We start from the raw sequence: 22995 nt of genomic DNA, 5'->3' as shown, positions 1-22995 counted from the left end.
AATAAAAATAAATTACTGTCTAAGTGCCCTTCTTCATTCATTCATTTTTTTCTTTGTATATTTTTAGTTTGGTTGCACTTTTTCATTCATTCTGAGACGTTTTTTCCCCCACATTTTAACATCTCTGAAATTGGGACTCATTCTACAATTATCTTACAATCATCATGGGCAGTATTTTTTATGTTTACGCTTACATAGTAGAAACTAGTATTGTTATTAAAAACTAAGATCTGCTGGGCACACTGCTCGCCTCTCAGCTCCTTTGGAAGTTGAAGCGGGAGGACTGCTTGAGCCCAGGAGTTCAAGTGAAGTCTGAGCAACACAGCAGGACCCCATCCCTAGTAAAAATAAATAAAAATTAAAAAGCTAAGCTCTATAAAGAGAAAAAAGTATTGGAGCAGGTGTTGGGTAAAATTGTACCATTTGCCACCCCTTTTCAAACTTGGATGTTTCCTTCCATGGTCAAGGAAACTCACCTGAATTATTTTTTTTTTTTTCCTTTGAGAGGGAGTTTCGCCTTTGTTGCCCAAGCTGGAGTGCAATGGCGTGATTTCGGCTCACTGAAACCTCCACCTCCTAGGTTCAAGCGATTCTCCTGCGTCAGCCTCTCAAGTAGCTGGGATTACAGGTGCACACCACCACGCTTGGCTAATTTTTTGTATTTTTGGTAGAAACGGGGTTTCACCATGTTAGCCAGGCTGGTCTCGAACTCCTGACCTCAGATGATCCACCCACCTCAGCCTCCCAAAGTGCTGGGATTACAGGCATGAGCCACTGTGCCCGACCTAACTAATTTTAAGTAGCTAAAGAAGCTTCCTTCTGTCATCATTTTTGGACACTAATTTCATGATTCAGCAGACACTGTAGTGTTGGTATCAGGTCAATGCTAAACTTACTCTTCCTTGGTGAGAACTTGATGCTTACCTCTCCTCTAGAACTAGGTCCTAGGCTTCTTACATCCTTCAGACAAGCTAGTCTGAAATGAAGCAGAGTTGATTTCTCGGAAACCAACTGCACTAACAGAATGTGTGTTTCACATTCTGGCTACAGTAGGCTCTTCTATTTTAGGAGCCTAAAACTGAAGCTGCTCCAAGATGGAGCATTTCCTTCTCTCTTTCACCCCCTAATGCAATTAGAAGATTCTATCCATTTATAGAATGTTTCTAGAGCTAGAGTAGCAGCCTCTATTTTAGTGCAAAGTACTGCATTTATGCACACTAGCCACCGAGTTAAGCCCTCCAAACGGCCTTGCCGAAGAGAACTTTTGATCGATTATGTGTCACATCATCCTAGAAAGGTGCAGGAGATCATGAAAAACAAGCCTGTAGTGGAGCAAGGGCAGCAGGTTCTCTACTCTCTTTATGGCTCGAGATGGCCCCAGGAGGCCTCCTCTACAGGTAGCGCTGGAAAGGGAAGGGGGCATCTTCTGAAGCTTTTGCTTGGAAGCTGTATCGTTCCAGCCAGTTGTCACCCCGTGTTCTTTGTAGCATATCCGGGAGGATTTCAATCTAAAACGGAGGCAGTCATAGAAGGAAGGGCTCCCATCAATCTTCCAACTGGTGATATGTGAGGCAGCCATTTACTGACCCTTGAATATCACTCTCGCACCAGGGCTGAAGGAAGCCTCTGACAGATAGAAATATTAAAGCTGAAAACACTGATACAAAGTACTATTGATAAGAGTATTGGTGAGGGTCTGAACAACGAAGGCTCTGAAAGATAAAGGTTTGGAAGCTCCCTTTCAAGTGGGCCTTCTTTTGTTACTTTAACATCCCTCTCTGTCCACTTTGTAATGTAATTACTATAATGCAATGTGAACCTGGGCAAAAGTTTTTGGTCCAAGTCACTCAGTATTGGCAAGAGCTTGGGCATCTGAGTCAGACGGACCTGGGTTTGAGTACTGGCTCTACCATTTACATCTCCTTTCCAAGATAAGAACAATAGTACCTGTTTTAAAGTGCTGTCCTGAGGATAAGCATATGTCTGTAGTGTGTCCTGCCTACAGTAGTAGGTTCGCATTAAGTGTTAGTTTCTTTCTTCTCCTTACAAATGTACCACCTTTTGCTACTTTTTTTTTTTTTTTGATGGAATTTGGCTCTTGTTGCCCAGGCTGGAGTGCAATGGTGCGATCTCGGCTCACTGCATCCTCCGCCTTCCAGGTTCAAGCAATTCTCCTGCTTCAGCCTCCCAAGTAGCTGGGATTACAGGCGCCTGCCACAACACCTGGCTAATTTTTTGTATTTTTAATAGAGACAGTGTTTCGCCATGTTGGCCAGGCTGGTCTCAAACTCCTGACCTCAGGTGATCTACCTGCCTGGCTTCTCAAAGTGCTGGGATTACAGGCATGAGCCACTGTGCCCGGTCCTGTTGCTACCTTCTAATTTTTCCCTATGTCTAAAATGTAATACAGTGTTTCCCACAGAAATAATAAATAAGTCGAGTAAAACTATCATGTCTATTCTAAATGTGTGCGTATCCTGGGACATGTTTTATTTAAACAGCATTCCTAAAGTTTTATTTCATCTCATTTCATATTTCACTGAAGCCCATATTTTTATGGCCATATTTATCCTTTTTGATAATTAAATTATTAATTCAGTACACAATCAAGAGCAAAAATTTTGTAAATTTTTTTTAATGAACATGCTTTCACACAGATATACCTAATCATATCTTTCTTTCTTTTGAGTAGTGAAATAGCAAAAACAGAATTCCTCCTCAAGGAGTACATGAAATATGGTTTTTTTCTGCTGCAATTGTCTCCAAAACATTGGCAAATCCAGCAAGCACTAAAAAGAGCACAGGCATCAAAAAGTAAAGCCAATATCATCCTTCCAAAAATATTAGCAAGTAAGTTACTTATTCTCGACTTCCATGAAGTGAATATTCCTAACTCCAAAATCATCTGCTTCAATGTTTTTTATTTATCTAAATAGATTTTTTTTTAAAACAGAACCTAAACAAAGATTTTCACTATATCTGTTATTGTGTATCATTAATTTGGAAACTTGGGCTAATTTCAGATATAAAGTGCCTTTGTCCATTTGTGTTGCTCTAGAGGAACAGTTAAGGCTGGGCAATTTATAAAGAAAAGCAGTTTATTTGGCTCGCAGTTCTGCTGGCTGTACAAGAAGTGTGGTGCCAGCATTTATTTCAGCATTTATTTAATTATTACGTCAGGCTGCTTCCACTCATGGCAGAAGGGAAACGTGTACAGAGACCACATGGTGCAAGGAGAAGCAACGGTGAGGGGAAGCAGGTGCCAGGCTCTTTTCAACAAGGAGCTCTTGTGGGAACTAAGAGAGTGAGAACTCACTCATTGCTATCAGGATTGCACCAAGCCATTCACAAGGGGTCTACCCCCATGACCTGAGCATCTTTCACTAAGCCCCACTTCTGACACTGGGGACCAAATTCCAACATGAGATTTGGAGTGTAGCATAAAGCAATAAAAATATATGCATGGGGGAAAGATAAAATATATTATTTTCAACTGATATGGTAGCATACCTAGAAATCCCCTCTAAAACCCTGAGAGGCTATTTGATTTTATTAAAAGATTCTGTAAACAGACACTAAGTCGTTTATGTGGCTTTTTCTTTCTTTCTTTTTTTTTTTTTTTTTTTTTTGAGACAGAGTCTTGCTCTGTCACCCAGAACTGGAGTGCAATGGAGCAATCTCGTCTCACTGCAACCTCTGCCTCCCAGGTTCAAGTGATTCTCCTGCCTCAGGCTCCTGAGTAGCTGGGACTACAGGTGCGTGCCCAGCTAATTTTTGTATTTTTAGTAGAGAGGGAGTTTCACCATGTTGGCCAGGCTGGTCTCAATCTCTTGACCTTGTGATCTGCCCACCTCGGCCGTCATTTATGTTTTATTAACCTAAGTAAACTAATATTATTAATTAGAAAATACACAAGAAGGTGGGACATGGTGGCTCATGTCTGTAATCCCAGCATTCTGGGAGGCCAAGGCAGTCAGATAACTTAGTTTGGGACCAGCCTGGACAACATGGCAAAACTCCTTCTCTACAAAAAGCAAAATATTAGCTGGGCATGGTGACACGCACCTCCCAGCTACTCAGGAGGCTAAGATGGGAGGATCACCTGACCCCAGGAAGTCGAGGTTGCAGTAAGTCATGAGTATGCCACTACACTCCAGCCTAGGTGATGGAAGTGAGACTGTCTCAAAAAAGAAAGGAAGGAAAGGAAAGGAGAAAGAAAGAAGAGGAGGAGGAGAGGAGAGGAGAGAAAGAAAAGAAAAAAAAACGAAAAGAAAAGAAAAGAAAGAAAAGAAGGAAATTAAATCTAAGAAAACAACCTGTCTCAAAAAAGAAGGCAGGTAGGCAGGCAGGCAGGAAGAGGAAGGAAGGAAGAAAGGAAGGAAGGAAGGAAGGGAGGAAGAAAGGAAAAGGAAAAGAAAGAAAGAAAGAAAAAAGAAAGGAAAGAAAGGAAAGAAAAGAAAAGAAAGAAAGAAAGAAAGAAAGAAGAAAGAAAGAAAGAAAGAAAGGAAGGAAGGAAGGAAGGAAGGAAAGAAAAAAGAAGAAAGGAAAGAAAGAAAGAGGAAGAAAGAAAGGAAAAGAAAGAAAGAAGAACAAAAGAAAGAGAGAGGAAGGAAGGGAGGGAGGGAGGGAGGAAGGAAGGAAGGAAGGAAGGAAGGAAGGAAGGAAGGAAGGAAGGAAGAAAGGAAGGAAGGAAGGAAAATATACAAGGAAATTAAATCTAAGAAAACAATAACCTTAATGTGTGTGACCTGGAGATTTGAGAAATAGAAAACTATGTAACTATGTCATGTTTTCAGATAGAAAGATTGATATGTAAAGTTGCCAAATTGTCTAAAACTAATGTATAATTTTATGGAATTTTAAGTAAAATGTTACCAAAAATGTGACAGGGAATTGGGTCTTGGGTGGGGAGAGCTTTGCACAATGATCCAAAGGTTCATCTAGAAAGATAAGCAAATACTTTTGAATTAGGAAGGTAATGGGAGGAAGATTACAAATCCTTTAAAACTGTATATAATATATTATCATGGAATCTCAGGAATCGAAACAGTCATGTACTGGCATTAGGTCAGCTCAGCGGATCAGAGAAGGGCCCCATTACATATTTATAAGAATTTAAGCCAGGTGCAGTGGCTCACACCTGTAATCCAAGCATTTTGGGAGGCTAAGGAGGGAGGATTGCTTGAGCCAGGAGTTTGAGACCAGCTTGGGCAACATACTGAGACCTCGTCTCTACAAAAAATTTAAAAATTAGCTGAACATGGTGGCACACAATTGTAGTTCTTCCACTAGGGAGGTTGAGGTGGGAGGATTGCTTGAGCCCAGGAGAAGGATGTTGCAGTGAGCCATGATGATGCCCCTGCACTCCAGCCTGGGCAAAAGACAGAGACCCTGACTCAAAAAAAAAAAAAAAAAAAAAAAAAATGTAATAAGTGAAAGCGGGGTCACAAATCAAGGGGATGATTTGCACTTTCAACTAACAGGACCAGACTTATCCTCTTGCCTGAAAAACTGGATAAACATATGAAACAGGAATTTTCAGACATTGGACATCAAACAGCAAAGTAGATTGATCCCTTGGAGAGGGGAAACCAGTGAGGTGAGCCCTAGGATTGCCTCAGCTTACTACCTGGAGAGAGTTTCCAGGATGCAGTGCAGGGATGGGAGCCAGGGGCAGCCCAGCTGAGAACTGACGCCACTACTCCAGGATAGGAGCATTTACACCCCAGAAATTGGCGGACTACAAATCAGGGGGCATTTGCTTTCTAGAGAGTTAGTTGTTAAACATTTACCAACACACCACTAATGGGTTCCCTGCTTGGTTCCCTGCATCCCTCACTGTGCCGAGTGTGATTAAATTAGGCCATATGTGTAAAGTGTTCAGCACATGATAACATTTGGTTAAAGCTAAATGGTGTTGCACAAGAGAGAAAACAAGTGGGTAAAAAAAACCCAAGAAGTATTTGCATTTAGCAACTTAAGATTTAGTCCTTCTTGGGCCAGGTGCGGTGGCTCAATCCTATAATTCCAACAATTTGGGAGGCCAAGGCAGGCGGAGTACTTGAGCCCAGGAGTTGGAGACCAGCCTGGGCAACATGGTGAAACCCCATCTCTACAAAAAAAAAAAAAAAAAAATTAGCCAGGCATACTGGTATATACCTGTAGTCCCAGCTACTCAGGAGGCTGAGGTGGGAGGATGGATTGATCCCAGGAGCTCAAGGCTGCAGTGAGCTGTGATGGTGCCACTGAACTCCAGCCTGGGTAAAAGAACAAGACCCTGTCTCAAAAAAAAAAAAAAAAGATTCAGTTCTGGGTTCATCATCTAAATAGAGAATGTTCAGACACTAGTTAAGTCTGTCAGTCCAGAGGCTTGAATACCTAACATTTGGGATTTTAGGAGTTACGACAGAAGGATGTTGAAAATGGAGATGTCCTAGCGCCCTACTGGTCAGTTCTCCTACCTTCTCCTATCCCAGAGACCAGTCCTTACTATCTGCATACTATGTTTGTTTATTACCATCTGCATATTATGTTTGCTGGTTGATGATGTCTCCAACTTATATTTCTGTCCCTGGAAGTTTTGACAATAACTCTATCTTCAGCCTAAGACAAAGCTCTCTTTCTCAGCAGTGTTTTTTCCCCCCATCTTTCTTTTTGTCTCTCCTTTTCATTTTCCATTTCTAGAATTATCATTACATTCGAGTAAAAAGGAAGGCATTCTTGAGGAGTTTGGGGGGACAGCCATCCTTTCAGAAGATGCTTCTCAGGAAAGAGACAGCCAAGGTAAAAGTAGATTTGGGACTCATGAAAGTAAAACCTGAGAATGTCCATTTCAAAGTGGAGACAGGACTACAAGCCAGCCTGGAAAATGGAGGGCTGTGTCCACCCCACCCTCAGTCCTAGCAGCCAGGGGCTCTGGTTCTCTCTCTCATGTTATCACAAAATGCCGAGAGGTGCACGAGTGGATAGAATAGGCAGAGAATCAGAGGAAGAGGGTCCCTGAAACATCCCCTGGCTAACCAGCACATGTCCTGAAGTCCTTCCAAGCTGAGGCGCCTCGTTTCTCTGGCGCAGGCCTGCCTTCTGCTGTTGACAGGCCCACTCCCAGGGCCCAGAAAACCAGGCCATTTGCAACCAGGTGACTGCCTTTGGCCAGTGATTCAGAGAATTAACCCTTGGGAAAAGGATTAATTTAGAGCAGAGGTAGTTCTAACCTACCCACCATCAACTCCAAGAAGTCCTTCACTATCACCGTCCCTCCCTGGTGGAATGACCCTCCTTCTCCCGCTCTGCATCACAAATTCAGACCAGAGATTTGGCCCCACTGGGCTGTGCTATCTGGCCCCAGTGTTTTGGTGTTGTTTGGCTTGGTGGCCAATGTTTAAAAATCAGCACATGTAGGCCAGGCATGGTGGCTCACACCTTTACTCCCGGCACTTTGGGAGGCTGGGGCAGTGGATCACTTGAGCCCAGGAGTTCAAGACCAGCCTGGGCAGCATGGCAAAACCCCATATCTGCCAAAAATACAAAAATTCGCTGGGTGTGGTGGTGCACGCCTATAGTCCCAGCTGCTCGGGAGGTTGAGGTGGGAGGATCACTTGAGGCCAGCAAGTCGAGGCCACGGTGAGCAGTGATGGTGCCACTGCACTCCAGCCTGGGTGACAGAGTGAGACCCTGTCTCAAAAAAAAATAAATAAATAAATAAAGTAAAAATAAGCATATCTCATGAAAAAAAATCTGTATTTCTATCTTCTCTTGAAAACCACAAGATTTGATGTCTGGGATCAAGTTGGGAACTTTCCCGTGGGAGGGGTCTGATCTCTCATGTTGCTTTGTCTTTATTAGGACCACTCCACTCCTTTACCTGCCCTGCCCTCTATCCATCCGAGTTTGCAGCCCCTAATACAGGCTGACCCCTGGGGACTCCTTTTCTCCTGTATCCTACTATCAACCTTGGAATGTATTTAGTGGTGGGATAAAGGTCAGGAATACAAGTTGCCTGCCCAGAAATGACCCTGGTATGAGCCTGAAGCATTGTGCATCTGGCCAGCTGATTGAAAAGTAAACTCTTTTGGGCTGTGAGGCCACTTTGGCTCACTTTAAGACATATTATTTTGCCTGTTGGAGGATCTAGAGTAGGGTGTGGGGGCAGGGGTGGGGTAGAGGGAGTGGGAGGTGGTGTCAATGTTCTCTTCTCTTTGAAATTTTGAATATAGAAGTTTCTCAGTTTAAATAACACCTCTTAACAATACTTTTTAGTAGTACATGTTAGGGTACCAGCTTAAAAGCTGAGATAGGCCCGGCGCGGGGGCTCGTGCCTGTAATCCCAGCACTTTGGGATGCTGAGGTGGGTGGATCTCCTGAGGTCAGGAGTTCGAGATCAGCCTGGCCACCATGGTGAAACCCCATCTCTACTAAAAATACAAAAATTTGCTGGGCTTTGTGGCGGGCACCTCTAATCCCAGCTACTCGGGAGGCTGAGGCAGGAGAATCGCTTGAACCTGGGAGACAGAGGTTGCAATGAGCCAAGATCGCACCATTGCACTCCAGCCTGGGCAGCAAGAGCAAAACTCCATCTCAAAAGAAAAAAAAAAAAGCTGAAACAATAATTTAAGATGGTGACGGGACCCATCTGGTTGGTTCTTCTTCATCCATTTTTTCGCCTTCTTTCTTTTACTCACCATGTATTTGTTGGAGACATAAATATTTCACGTGCTCTTCAAGACCCCACGTACACAAACACAAATAGTACATAGTTCTGCACTCCTGAACTACACACTATAATGGGGTGAGTGATATATAGTTATAGACAGTGAGGGCTTTGGAGGGAAAAGCCAAAAATGTGATCTCTCCCTGAGGCATTTAGAAGAGTGTGTGCCTTTCATTTTATTCTTATGCGTGCAACTCAGTTTCAATAGAATAAAAGACCTCCAATTTCTATGCAATTATTCCAATAATAAAATAATTTTTTTAAAATAAAGAAGTAATGGGCATGTCTGTGCAGAAAAATGAATACCTTGCCCCAAGTGCATGGGCTTATTTCTAATTCCATGTTATTTCTCTTCACTCCACCATCACCAACGGCACGGCCTCACCTGGACATTTTGAACAGGAAAGCCAAGCAGAATCCTGACTCGCACCTCAGAGAAAATCAAATCAAAGTACAGTATATACTTGACTAACTCCCTTGGGAACTGGGAATGGTTTTCAGCAAATAACTTTTAGCCTTTTCTCAACATCTATGTCATGTATCCAAAACTGTTGTAAGAGATCCTGGAGGCAGTGGTGCCATCTCTGTGCACTCCTGAGATCTCACAGGCCTCTCTCCATTCTTTGTTAAGTATCTATAGCTATTATTTGCAGAAACTATCTGCCCCCTTGCATCTTGGGTCTTTGCTTCTCAGAATCCACTGCCCTATTTTTTATTAAGCTATTCTGCTAGCCTGTGTGTTTGCAGTTTCACCATGTGATTCAAAATTGCCGCAATTAGGATCATAAAGTATTTTGTTGTTGTTGTTTTCCCCCCTCACTTAATTGTTCGCTCATTTGTACTCATTATTTCAGAAGTCACTCGTTCTCAACCCTTTCTACCCCAAGACAGCTTCTTTAAGAAAATATGTTGATGCCTGGGTTGGGTACACCAGCCCAGAGGAAGGGATCTGGGCCAGCATCACAGTATCATGACAATCTCTGAGGAAAACAGAAACATTTTGCTGTGAATTCTAGGCACCCTCTGAATTCTGGACATTCGCTTCTGTGGCACTTGGCAATCGCTATTTTTTGTAATTAAATGTTCATTTTGAGATCGTTTTAGATTCACACGCAATTGTAAGAAATAGTACAGAGAGACTTCATATACCCTTTACCCAGTTTCCTCCAATGGTATCATCTTGCAAAACTGTAGCACAATACCATAACCAGGATATTGACATGGATGCCATCAAATACAGAACATTAGCGCGGGGTTCTTCATGTTGCCCTTTTATAGTCACATCCACTTCCCTCTCCCACCTCCCCTTAACCCCTGGCAACCACCAATGTGTTCTCCATTTCTATGATGGTGTTATTCCAAGAATGTTCTATAAATGGAAATCTACGGTATGTAATCTTTTGGGATTGGGTTATTTTGCTAAGCATAATTCTCTGAAGATTCACCTAAGTTGTTCGGTCTATCAGTAGTTGGTTCCTTTTTCTTGTTGAGTAGTATACTATGGTATGGACGTGCTGTAGTTTATTTGCTCATTGGAGACCATCTGGATTATTTTGAGTTTGGGGATATAATGAATAAAGTTGCTAGCAATATCTTTGTTCCACCTTTTGTGTGAACATAATTTTCACTTCTCTGGAATAATTAGAATGTAATGCCTGGTTGGGTGGTAGATGCGTGTTCAGTATTTTTTGTTTTTGTTTCCTTTTCGAGATGGAGTCTTGCTCTGTAGACCAGGCTGAAGTGCAATGGCACAATCTCCGCTCACTGCAACCTCCACCTCCCAGGTTCAAGCAATTCTCCTGTCTTGGCTTCCTGACTGGGATTACAGGCGCCTGCCACCACGCCCAGCTAATTTTTGTTATTTTTAGTAAAGATGGGATTTCACCATGTTGGTCAGGTCAGTCTCGAACTTCTGACCTCAGGTGATCCACCCGTCTCGGCCTCCAAAGTGCTGGGATTACAGGAGTGAGCCACCACACCCGGCCACATGTTCAGTTTTTAAAGAAATTGATGAATTGTTTCTCAGAGTGACTATATCACTTGACATTCCCACCAGCATTATTTGTGGGGTCCAGTTTCCTCATATCCTCAACAGCATTTGGTGTTTGCACTGTCTTTTATTTTAACTATTCTGTTAGGTATTAATTTGATTTTCCTAGTAGCTAATGGTGTTGCGCATATTGTCGTGTGCTTGTTTGCATCTTTATATCCTCTGATGAAATATCTATTCATATCTTTTGCTCATTTTCTAACTGAATTGCCTTTTAAAAAAAACTGTTGGATTTTGAAAATTCTGTATATAATTAGATATTAGTCCTTTGGGGATATGTGGTTTGCAAAGAATTTCTCTAAGTGTGTAGACTGTCTTTTTATCCTCTTAATAAGCTCTTTTGTAGAGTGAAAGTTTTAATTTTGATGAATTTCGAGTTATGAATTTTTTCTTTTATAGTTCATGCTTTTGGTGTCAATTCTAAAACATTTTCCCTAGCCTTAGACTCAAAGATTTTTTTCCATATTTTTTCTTAAGTGTTTTATAGTTTTACGTGTAAGTTTGTGATCCATTTTCCATTTTGAGTTAATTTTTGTATAAGGTGTGAGGTTTAGATTGTGGTGATGGTGTTTTTTTGCCTGTGTATCTCAATTGGTCCTGCACCATTTGTTGAAAGGGCATCTTTCATTGAATTGCTTTTGCACCTTTGTCAAAAATCATGTAAGCATATTTATTGGGGCCTATTTCTGGATTCTCTATTCTGTTCCATTGATCTATATAACTGTCCTGCCACATGATCTTGACTATTGTAGCTATTACTTTTTTATTTTTATTATTTAATATAGGCAAGGTTTATTATGTGTGATCTTGATTTCACATACAAAGTTAGAATGGCAATTACACTTAAAATTAACTCATTAAAACGTGTAAATATCACAGTATAGATATGTTATCCAAAATCCAAAGGTAGTGAAACTGGTAACATACTGCTACTTATCTTTGGACAGATACAACCATAGTATTAATGGAACTGGTTCCCGGACAAGTATGTACCACTTGCTCCCATGCCTTAGGGAGGAGAGGATGTTATAACACAGGCGGTATTGATGCAATGACTTGTGAATAGTTGCTCCTAATTAACACTGCTAAAATTAGGTTCACATGTTTCACTTTGTGTGGGAGCTGATGACTCTTGTTCTTCTGTGTTTTGAGTGATATCTTTCAAGGTGTTGACATCAAATCCACTCATTCCAAAATGCATCACAGATGGGAATTTAAGCCTCTTTACAAAGCAAACCACTAGAAATTATAGGTAGTATGCAGCACTGATCTGTAACTGATCTCTGATAATATAGCAACATCATTTCTTTGGAACATAATTTTCTTGATCCTACAAGAAGTGACAGGGTAAGAAAACTTTTGTTAAATGGCAACAGTCTTGTTACAGGACAGTTATCTCCCAGGTGTATGTCGCTAGTTTTAATTTCTGTGTTGTTATCAAAGGGCCTTATTTTCATTCTAACAATCAATTATCAGGACACGTTGAAACTATTGCAAGTCAGACAGTGACCTAGGCCATCAGTAGTCAACTCAGTCATTGCTGCAGTCCAGTGTCTTCTTTATCCACTGAAGATCTGTGTCTTAGGTCTGGGTTGAGTCCAGAAGAATTCCAAAACAATAGAGAAAACAGGAAGGACCTGCCTAAGAGCACAGACGTCTTCATTGCTCCAGATTCCAAGACACAACACAGGGAACGGAAAATGGCCTGTAGCTATTAGTCTTAAGGTCAGGGAGACTTCTTATGTAATTCCTCTTTTTCAAAACTGTGTCGGCTATTCTAGCTCCTTTTTCTTTTTATATAAATTTTAAAATAATCTTATCTACATCTACAAAAAATCTTTCTGGAATTATGATGGGAATTGTGTTAAGTCTTTTTATGGGTTGAATTATGTCCCCCACAAAGATAAGTTGAAATCCTAACCCCGCCGGGCACAGTGGCTCAAGCCTGTAATCCCAGCACTTTGGGAGGCCGAGACAGGCGGATCACGAGGTCAGGAGATCGAGACTATCCTGGCTAATACGGTGAAACCCTGTCTCTACTAAAAAATACAAAAAAACTAGCCGGGCGAGGTGGCGGGCGCCTGTAGTCCCAGCTACTCGGGAGGCTGAGGCAGGAGAATGGCGTAAACCCGGGAGGTGGAGCTTGCAGTGAGCTGAGATCCGGCCACTGCACTCCAGCCTGGGCGACAGAGCGAGACTCTGTCTCAAAAAAAAAAAAAAAAAAAAAAAAGAAAAAAAAAAAGAAATCCTAACCCATGGTACTATGTACATGACCTTATCTGGAAAAAACATATTTTTTATTACACCTTGGCAGATGTAATCAAGGTAAGATGAAGTCATTAGGGTAGACCCTTAATTCAGTATGACTGGTGTCCTTACAAGAGAAGAGACACAGAGACACAGAGACACAGGGAGAATGCCATGTAATGACAGAGATTGAAGCGATGTGGCTGCAAGCCAAGGACTGCTGGCAACAGGAGCAGCTAAGAGAAAGGCATTAATAGATTCTTCCCTAGAGCCCTCAGAGAGAACATGGCCTGTTGACACCTTGATTTTTGACTTCTAGCCTCCAGAACTGTGACAGAATAAATTACTGTTGTTTTAAGCTGTTGTTTGTTACATCAGTCCTAGGAAACTAACACAACCCTGTATATCAATTTGGGGAGAACTGATTTCTTTACTATGCTACATTTTCCAATCCATAAACACAGTCTGCCTCTCCATGTTTAGATCTTCTTTGATTTCTTCAGCCTTCTGTAGTTCCCAGCTTACAAATCCTATACATGTTTTGTTAGATTTATAGCAAAATATTTTTGTCTTTTCTTTTTGAACAAGTGTAAATGGTATTGTACTTTTTATTCTGGTGTCTATGAAGTCATTGCTAATATAGAGAAATACAATTGATTGTATACCCTGACCATACTGAACTCACTTATTAGTTCAAGAGTTTTGTTTTGTTTTTAAAGATTCCTTTGGATTTTCTACGTAGACCATTATGTCATTTGCACATAAGGACAGCTTTATTTCTTCCTTTCTGATTTTTATGCCTTTTATCTTTTTTTCTTGCCTTATTGCAATGGGTAGAACTTTCAATGTTGAATAAGAGTAGATGGAGCAGTTATCTTTGTCTTGTTCCCAGTCTTGAAAGGATTTAGTTTTTCACCATTAAGTATAATGTTAGCTGGAGAATTTTTGTAGATGTAGATACTCTATCAAGTTAAGAAAGTTCTTCTCTGTTCCAGTTTTCCTGAGAGTTCTTATCAAAATGAGTGTTGAATCCTGCCAAATGCCTTTTCTGCATCTAGATGCACACAGTAACATGCAGACACCACATTCGCTCCCTCAGAAAGCTCACCACTCTCCTAGTCTCATCCATTCATTCAACAAATATTTATTGAGTGCCCTAACAATAAATAAAAGACCATCTCTGCCCTCATGGGGCTTACCATTTAGGGAGGAAGACAGACAAGTTGATTGCAATACAATGTGATAACGTTATTAGAAGGATAAGCCCAGAGTGCCACAGGCATGCAAAGGTAGGACTCTTAACCCAGAGGAGAGGTGAGGGCATGGGAGGGCAAGGGCAGGATCGGTGAATGTGCTTCAGAGCAGGTTGCCTCTAAGCTGAGTCTATGAGAGGAGGAGGAGTTTGTGAGGACAAGCTCTGGAAGAGGGAGTGCTTTCTGGTACAGAGATGACAGAGTTTGGTTGTGTCAGAATGACTGGTTCATCATTCTGGGTAAAAAGGGGAGAGGCTCAAGGAGTATATGGGCACTGCACCATAAGCAGGGAAGTGGTGATACTATCTATCTAAGCAGTCTGTGCTTTGTTCCAAGGACCCTGGGGAGACACTGAATGTTTTAAGCAAGAGTAAGACAGAGACCCAATCCTATTTGCACTTTAGAAAAATGGATGTGGCAGTATTTTAGAGAATGAAATGGTGGAGGACAAACTAGAGATACAGTGGCCAGTTAGGAGCCTATTGTCGCAATTCAGGTGAAAGAGATTGGACTGCCTACACCAGATAATGACATCGGGAACAAAGAAGGAAAGGCTGTGAGAGACATTAGGGAAGTGGCATTGACAGGACTTTGAAGGGCTTATGTAAAGATTGAGGGAAGTGTCAGGAAAAGAGAGTGGTTACAGATAACTCCCAGATTACTAGCATGGTCTTGCCATCCAATAATATTGGGAATCCAGTAAGAGGAGCAGGCCCGCTTGAGGAAAAAGAGAAGGAGTGTGATTTTGGATGTTCGTTTTAGCTCCCTATGGGACAGCCTTGTGGGTGCTGACGTCCAGTTGAAGGTTGAACACCGAAATCTAGAGCTCAAGAAAGAGATAGAGATGTGGGAGTCATTGGTGTATTAGCAGTGGTTGAATCCATGAGAGGGATGAGGTCTCCCCAAAAGAATGGGTAGAAGGAGAAGGGAAGAAGACTGAGGAGAAGCCCAAAAGACGACAAAAGTATCAGAGAGGTGGGAAGAGAGTGACTAGAAAGTGATGTTGCTCAACCCAAGAGCAGAGAAGGTAGACTGTAATATCAAATGCTTTCTCAGGGTATGTTTCCCTAAAACTAATCTATGTCCCTGGCCTTTTCTGTTTTCCCACACCTTCTCTCCAACTGCTCAACAGGCAGCTCCAGGTGTGTATTTTGTCCCCTCAAACTCAACATGAATAAAGCAAATATTAATCTTTTTCTTATCCCATCTGTAAGCCATTTTCCTTCCTATGAGTGCTACCTCCATTTTTCCAGGCTCCAGACCACAAATGTTGGAGTCATCTTTGTCTCTTCTCTTATGGCCCCAAGACCCCTTTCTATTTTTGGTTCCCATTATTTCGTTCTTCCATATCTCTAAATTCTCCTCCCTCCCCATACACTTACTCATCGTTGACATCATCACCGCCCTCTATCTGAAAATGTTAATGACCTAGATCACACCAACAGCCAACGTACTCTGTCCCTATCCCTGCCTCTTTAATATTGCAATCAGTTTCCATTCATCTTTCTTACAGGATTTTTCCAGAGCCACTTTTCAAGCCACATGATTATGCTTTAAGGAGGTACCTCATTGTCCATCGCCCCAACCAACATTTTGTCAGTCTGATTGGAAGATATTTTGAGAAGTAAAATCTGCTCTTAAAGAGAGAAGCATTGCCTTACTTGGGGACAGTCAGAAGGCTGTGATACAGCTTTCACTTTGAGCAGTAGAGCACATTTAGATTCTCAAGAAGAATGTATTCAAAGGGACAAAGGGATGAGGCAATGTAGGCTGTCATGTATTTCTTTAAAAATAAAGGTACCTTACTTTATAGATACACCTCAAATAATTGGTACCATATGGTATGGCCCTCCCATGTGGTCTCATTGTTTGTGTATGTCAGCTTTGTCTGGGACAGAATCCAATTTTCTTTTGTATATTCATGGAATCCATTGATTTCTGCAATCAGCAGTTCCCTAAAAGGCTAAACTTGCTATTGAAAATAATTATGTTACAGTTGCATTCCAAAGACAATTTAGAAAGGAATGCAAACCTGTTGACAGAAAATGGCTCACAAATCAGACATTTTCTTTTTCTTTTTTCTTTTACAGCCTGACTGAAAGTTTCGGTTCAGAAGACAGTTTGGAATTCCTTTTAGATGATGAAATGGACTTTGATTTGGTAACTAGATTATATTTGCTGGTTTAAATATTGTGTTTGGTGAAAAATATTGATGATCATTTATTCTTTTGAAATTAAAATATTTCATTCAAAATATTGCACAAAACCTTCCAGAAAGAAATATAATTTTGATACTATTTTCCAATTGGATATGTAATTTATCTTTGTCATAAGACATTTTATAAGTATCTAGAAGAAGGTAATGATTTAGGATATATATATTTTTTATATATATATATATAAAATCAACAATCTTCTGGTAAAAATAGCCACTTTCTGACTGCATTTTATTGGGACTTGTGATGTATTGGGTAGCTGAACCATAAAATAAATAGGCCTTCAACAAAACAACCCTTTATTGCTGCAAGATTGACTTTGAGCTAACATCACCCTAAATGCAACCACAGAAACTCAAAAGGGACAACAAATACCATTCATTGTTGTATATTACACACTTTACCCAAGTCATCTTTTTAAAAAATTGTGACAAACAAACATATAAAAAATTTACCATTTTAGCCATTTTAAGCGTGCAGTACCGTAGTGTCAACTATAAGCAACAGATCCCTAGAACTTTCCGATTCTGCAAAACAGAAACTCTATACTCATTAAACAACTCCTCTTTTCTCCCTCCCATGGCCCCTGGCAACTGCCATTCTACATTCTGTTTCTAAGAGTTTTACTATTTTAGATACCTCATATAAGTGGAATCACTCAGTATTTGTCTTTTTGTGCCTGGCTTATTTTACTTAGCATACTGTACCCAAGGTTCATCTATGTTATAGCACATGACAGGATTTCTTTCCTTTTTTTTTTTGAGACGGAGTTTCACTCTTGTTGCCCAGGCTGAAGTGCAGTGGCATGATCTTGGCTCACTGAAACCTCTGCCTCCTGAGTTCAAGCAGTTCTCTGCCTCAGCCTCCTGAGTAGCTGGGATTACAGGCATCCACCACCATGACTGGCTAATTTTTGTATTTCTAGTAGAGACGGGGTTTCACCATCTTGCTCAGGCTGGTCTTGAACTCCTGACTTCATGATCTACCTGCCTCGGCCTCCCAAAGTGCTGGGATTACAGGCGTGAGCCACTGCACACGGCCGATTGCTTTCCTTTTGAAACCTGAATAATATTCCATTGTATGTGTACACTACATGGACTTCATCCATTCATCTATTGATGGACATTCAGGTTGCTTCCATGTCTTGGCTATTGTGAATAATGAGGAACATGGGTGTGCAAATGCCCAAGTCATTTTTTAAAAAAATGTTTAAGGTAACACATATAAATATAAAATAATTAAAATGTGGGGAGAAAATGACTTTCACTCAGCCTTCTGTCATCTTCTATTCCTTCTCCCTTTCCCTTTTTCCTGCACTTGCCTCCTCTTCTGCCTTTTCCTCGCCCTCTTCTTCCTTTTTTCTTCCCCATCCCTTTTTTAATACCCTTATCTCCCCACAACACTTCAAATGTGCTCTTTCTGAGAGCCAGCTCTCACTTGGAAATAGACGAGTTTCCCATACAAATCCCTACCTGCGTCTCCCTCATGCTTAGAAATACCTTCCTTTACCCCACTATATTTTCTTTTTTATTTTTTTTGAGACGGAGTCTCGCTCTGTCGCCCAGGCTGGAGTGCAGTGGCCAGATCTCAGCTCACTGCAAGCTCCGCCTCCCGGGTTCCCGCCATTCTCCTGCCTCAGCCTCCCGAGTAGCTGGGACCACAGGCGCCGCCACCTCGCCTGGCTAATTTTTTGTGTTTTTAGTAGAGACGGGGTTTCGCCGTGTTAGCCAGGATGGTCTCGATCTCCTGACCTTGTGATCCGCCCGTCTCGGCCTCCCAAAGTGCTGGGATTACAGGCTTGAGCCACCGCGCCCGGCCTACCCCACTATATTTTCTAGATAAGTCACATGTGCATAGGTAGCGTATTTTTAAGTAAATTATATTCTTCATTATTGATTAATTAGGAGCCAGCGCTTTATTTCAAGGAACCAGAGGAGTTACTTCAAGTCCTCAGAGAGCTGGAAGAGCAGAATCTTACTTTGTTTCAATATTCCCAAGATGTAGATGAAAATCTTGAAGAGGTAAACAAAAGAGAAAAAGTTATACAGGATAAAACGTAAGTCATTATAAACAAGTAGATTTATTCCATTAAGCAATTTCTAACCAGAGGCTGGGTCCAACTCATCCACATGTGGCTCTTCCTCGTGGTCTCTGTGAATGTAGGCTGGGGTTTTTAATAGTTTACATTGTGGAGTGCAAACGGTAGATGTCACATTTACACAGAATAGACTGGCTTTAATTTTGTCCCTACTTCCTTTCACTTGTCAACATATTTTCCTAGCTAGTAACAATAAAAGATATTTTGAAAAAAGACTAAAAAGAATTAAAATGGTACCTACCGCCTTAACTTTTGTCCAGCGTAGTTTTCGCCCTCTTGGCTAGCTGTGGATGATAATGCTAACAGATGTATTGTCACTGGCCATGACTCTCAAAAAAAATTTTTTGTGATTAAATATTATATCATTTTATAAAGTTCCTGTCAAGATATCAGGGCAAATATAGAAAGGATTTCTGTCAGGGGAAAGCGGCTGGATTTGATCCCTCACAAAATTCCTTCCTCATCTAAAAATATATAATATTACAAACTTGAAAAAGAGTTGAATTACAGAGAATAGATCTTTATATCTACTCATTGCAAAAATGTGTAGAATCTTTTTTTTCAGAAAGTTTTCTGGGCCAGAAGATGAAAATCTTTTTAAACAATAGGTCAAACTACATTTAACTTCAAGACAAATTAATTTGTTCAGAAGGTAAGAACCTGAAAATCATTATCTCACAGCTACCCATTATCATCTGTGAGACTTTTTAATCCTTGTATCTTTTCCAGTCCTCACAGTGTCTGGTGGCCCTCCACCCACCTCCACAATAAGATTTTCTGGGACAGGGTGGGTGCAGGTGGTCAGGAAAGGGTGATCTATAGAATCCATCTCTAGAGGATCTTATCAGAATCTCTAGGTGAGGGAGTTAGGAGTCTATATTTTCCCTCTTGGCTCCCCAGATATTCTGATTATCAGCCACATTTGAGAACACTGGGTTCCTGATGCCTCCGCTCTGCTGCTATTTGGGGGAACTCAAGGGGAACCACAAAAGTAGGGGAGGGGAAGCAAATGCCTTCTGATGGAAGTTAAAAGCAGGATTTGTGCATGTATTTTTCTCATTTTAACTTGAAAAGTTGCATGTACTTTGGCAATGTCTTCAAATACAGGCTTGTATTTGGCTCACTACATGGATTTTGACACATGATCTAGAGTGTTGAAGCTCCTGACTGATGGCTATTTCACTAACCACAAATTTCAGATGAGGGTCTCTTTCTTCTTTTGCAATAGAAATAGCAACATAGAGTTTCTTTTGGAGCAAGAAGAAATGCTTAAAGCTAATTGTGTGAGAGAAGAGGAGAAAGCAGCAGAATTGCAATTAAGGTCCAGGCTCTTTAGCTTTGGAGAATTTAATTCAGATGCTCAGGTAATCACTCTTTGCCTATGGTGATTTCATTTTGGCTCATGATTGTAATTTTTATTCCCTGTGTCCTAAGTATGTGAATAGGGGAGTTAAAGCAAATCACAAGTCCTAGATTGACGACAGAAGTGGAAAGCCAGCTTGGAATTTATCTTGCCAGTATGTAATAGCCAATGTACATAGGCAGAAAGCATTCAAATTGGCATTGGAGTTCTCTTAAAACGTTGCTCTATTACAATCCGTGATATTGACCATAGTTTCCCCTTGAAATACATTTATTTTAGTCAGAGCCTAGACATATGTAGTAGTTCACTGTGTGTTATCATTTTGGTGGTAATTCAAGGAGTAATTAACAGAGGAAGTAGTGAATCAACACAATTAACAGGGACTCAACACTGACTAGAAAATTTTCCCAGCACCGAGCCTGTACTAGATTTCTGCCTCTTCAGGCCTGTGTAGACTCATTATCAAAACAGCTGTGATGTGTGCTAGTACACTTACTTATTGAGAAGTTCATCTCTCAGCTAGATGCAAACCCCCTCGAGGGCAGGGATTAACTTATTATTCTTAGTTCAGTTGAGGGTCCCCTTAAAAGTTGGTGCTCAATAAATGTTTATTGAACGAAGGATTAGGTTAGCTTTTAGACCCACAACCAGCTCCATCTAACATTGAATACCTTATAGAAACCTCAAATGAAATAAAAATTCAAAGCTAACATAGGAGGCTAACATTGTTCTGAGACCAAACTGAGGGTCAGTCTGCTGTTTCTCGTGGCCCAATAATGAGATGCAGATTAACAGGGGAGGAAGAGAGTTTTGATTTCTGTAACTAGTTACAGGGAAAAGGCCTGGAAATTATTGCCAGACCAACTCAAAATTACAGTTTTCCAGAGCTTATATACCTTCTAAGCTATATGTCTATGTGTAAGTGTGCATTCATCTAAAGACGTAAGTGATTAACTTCTTCTCATCTATAACTAAGGTCTGAGTCCTGAAGACCTTCCTCTAGAGCCTCAGTAAGTTTACCTAATCTAAATGGGTCCAGGTGCTGGGGTGATTACCCTTATCTTGTCTCCTGCTAAATCAGGGAGGTTTAGGTAGTTCCTTCAGACCCCCAGTAAACTTGTTTGTGGAGGCCTGGGGAGTTTCTTCACCCCCAATAAAACTTGCTTAATCCTAAATGGGTCCTGTTAAGAATTCCTTCATTATTTTGTCATACTTTAAGGCCCAGGAAAGGCCTAGGCAAAACTCTTGGTGGGCTTTTGTTACATTCCAGCCTTTGTATAGGGGCACTGGCTTTCAATATTGAACTTAACCACTCAGTCAGTACTGAAACGGTTGTTATGGAAGCCTGCGTTAGTGAGACTGGCCTGCCACAACATCACATTTATGGATGTGAACTTGATTTTCAAACAGAGGTTGAACTGGGGGAACTGCATCAGAAGAAGACTGTCCTCCCTTACCCACAGGTGAACAGGGTTACAAAAAGCACAAGCTGTTTATGGCTCCTACACACAGACACACACACACACACACACACACACACACACACACACACACACACACACACACACACACACACACACACACACACACACACACACACACACACACACACACACACACACACACACACACACACACACACACACACACACACACACTTTCCTAGGGGGTTATAGTGCCATGAGTTAGTAGGGGATGGGATTGTGCATTGCCGGAGCCAAGAAGTGTGATGATAGCCACCTTTCAATTCAGTGCTGTTTTTTTCCTAACCATTTTTTTAAAACTGTGGTACAATATACATAACCAAATTTACCACTTACCTATTTTAAGCACGCGATTCAATGGCATTAAGTACATTCTCAATGTTGTGGAACCATCACCACTATTTCCACAACTTTTTCATCATCTTTTCAACATAAAAATCTAACATCTTAACCATTTTTAAATGTACGGATCAGTAGTGTTAAGTACATTCACGTTGTTTTGCAATCTCCAGAACTCTTCATCTTGCAAAGCTGAAATTCTATACCCATTAAACAATAACTTTCCATTCCTCCCTCCCTCTCCTAGCCCTTGGAAACCACCATTTTACTTTCTCTCTGAATTTGACTATTCTAGGTACGTCACAAAAAAAGAATCATACAATATTGGTCCTTTTGTGTTTGGTTTATTTCATTTAGCATGTTTTCAAAGTTCATCCATGTTGTAGCATGTATCAGGATTGCATTATTTTTATGGCTCAATAATATTCCATTGTATGTTTATACCATATATTGTTTATTCATTCATCTATTGATGGACACTTGAGTGGTTTCCACACTTCAACTGTTTTAAATAATTCTGAAACCAATTGACATGCAAAATGTCTGATAAATATTTGTGATATCTCCCCTCCTCCCTGCCCCACCCCAACTAAGCCCCTTTCATCCAAATTTGGTGCAACTATTAAAAAATAAAAGTGGCATTTTTGATACTCTTTAACATTGAGGCAACCAGATACCTAAAGAAAGAAAGTAGAAATGACATAAAATTCCTTTTAAAATGGCTATCCATGAAATTTTGATCGCAAGTATAAATTTGGCATTCATGTATTGCACACTCTGGAGAAGTGGGACTAATAATCCGTAGTGTCTTCTAGAGATGTGAAATGGGGGGGTGGGGAGGGGGAGGCGAATCAGGAAAATTGGGAGGGAAGGTATTCTTAGGATTTTTTGCTTCTCTGCCTCCATTTTTTTTCAGATCTCAGAATATACAAAACATAATCCTTGGAGTAAATTTAACTGCAGCTCATTTTTTAAGTTTCTTTCCCAGCTTTATTGAGGTATAACTGACATATCTGACTGTGATATTCACAAGTTATGTTACTCTGGAGCTATCAGTATGAAATGAAATTTATTCTTTCAAAACTTCCACACTCTTAATGACACTTAATCCCCTAAAAATTTTGCCCTTGATCCAGTATTTTACTTTTAAAATAAAATTTTAAGTTCAAGTACAATGTAATGTTGAGAAGTACACAAATCACAAGTGTACCTCTCAAGGAATTTCCTCAAAGCAA

At 40.8% G+C, this 22995-nt stretch overlaps 1 protein-coding gene and 1 long non-coding RNA gene across 2 annotated transcripts in view; one reads left to right on the top strand and one right to left on the bottom strand.

Annotated features, from left to right (window-relative positions):
• The window catches only part of LOC126930317 (uncharacterized), a 590715-nt gene that overhangs the window by 148017 nt on the left and 419703 nt on the right, over positions 1–22995 (bottom strand). The gene's annotated exons all lie outside the window — the stretch shown is intronic.
• CCDC38 (coiled-coil domain containing 38) overlaps positions 1–22995 on the top strand; it is a 67594-nt gene that overhangs the window by 36060 nt on the left and 8539 nt on the right. Inside the window, exons 8-13 of the mRNA XM_050747173.1 lie at positions 2693–2850; positions 6685–6783; positions 9113–9161; positions 16351–16420; positions 18381–18532; positions 19803–19938. Coding sequence (XP_050603130.1) covers positions 2693–2850; positions 6685–6783; positions 9113–9161; positions 16351–16420; positions 18381–18532; positions 19803–19938 — 664 coding nt within the window. The remainder of the gene's footprint in view (positions 1–2692; positions 2851–6684; positions 6784–9112; positions 9162–16350; positions 16421–18380; positions 18533–19802; positions 19939–22995) is intronic.

This window comes from Macaca thibetana, chromosome 11, assembly GCF_024542745.1.
Source record: "Macaca thibetana thibetana isolate TM-01 chromosome 11, ASM2454274v1, whole genome shotgun sequence".
In the NCBI taxonomy this organism is placed as follows: domain Eukaryota; kingdom Metazoa; phylum Chordata; class Mammalia; order Primates; family Cercopithecidae; genus Macaca; species Macaca thibetana.
Note: the sequence above shows the minus strand (reverse complement) of the source record. Positions and strands in the feature narration are given on the sequence as shown.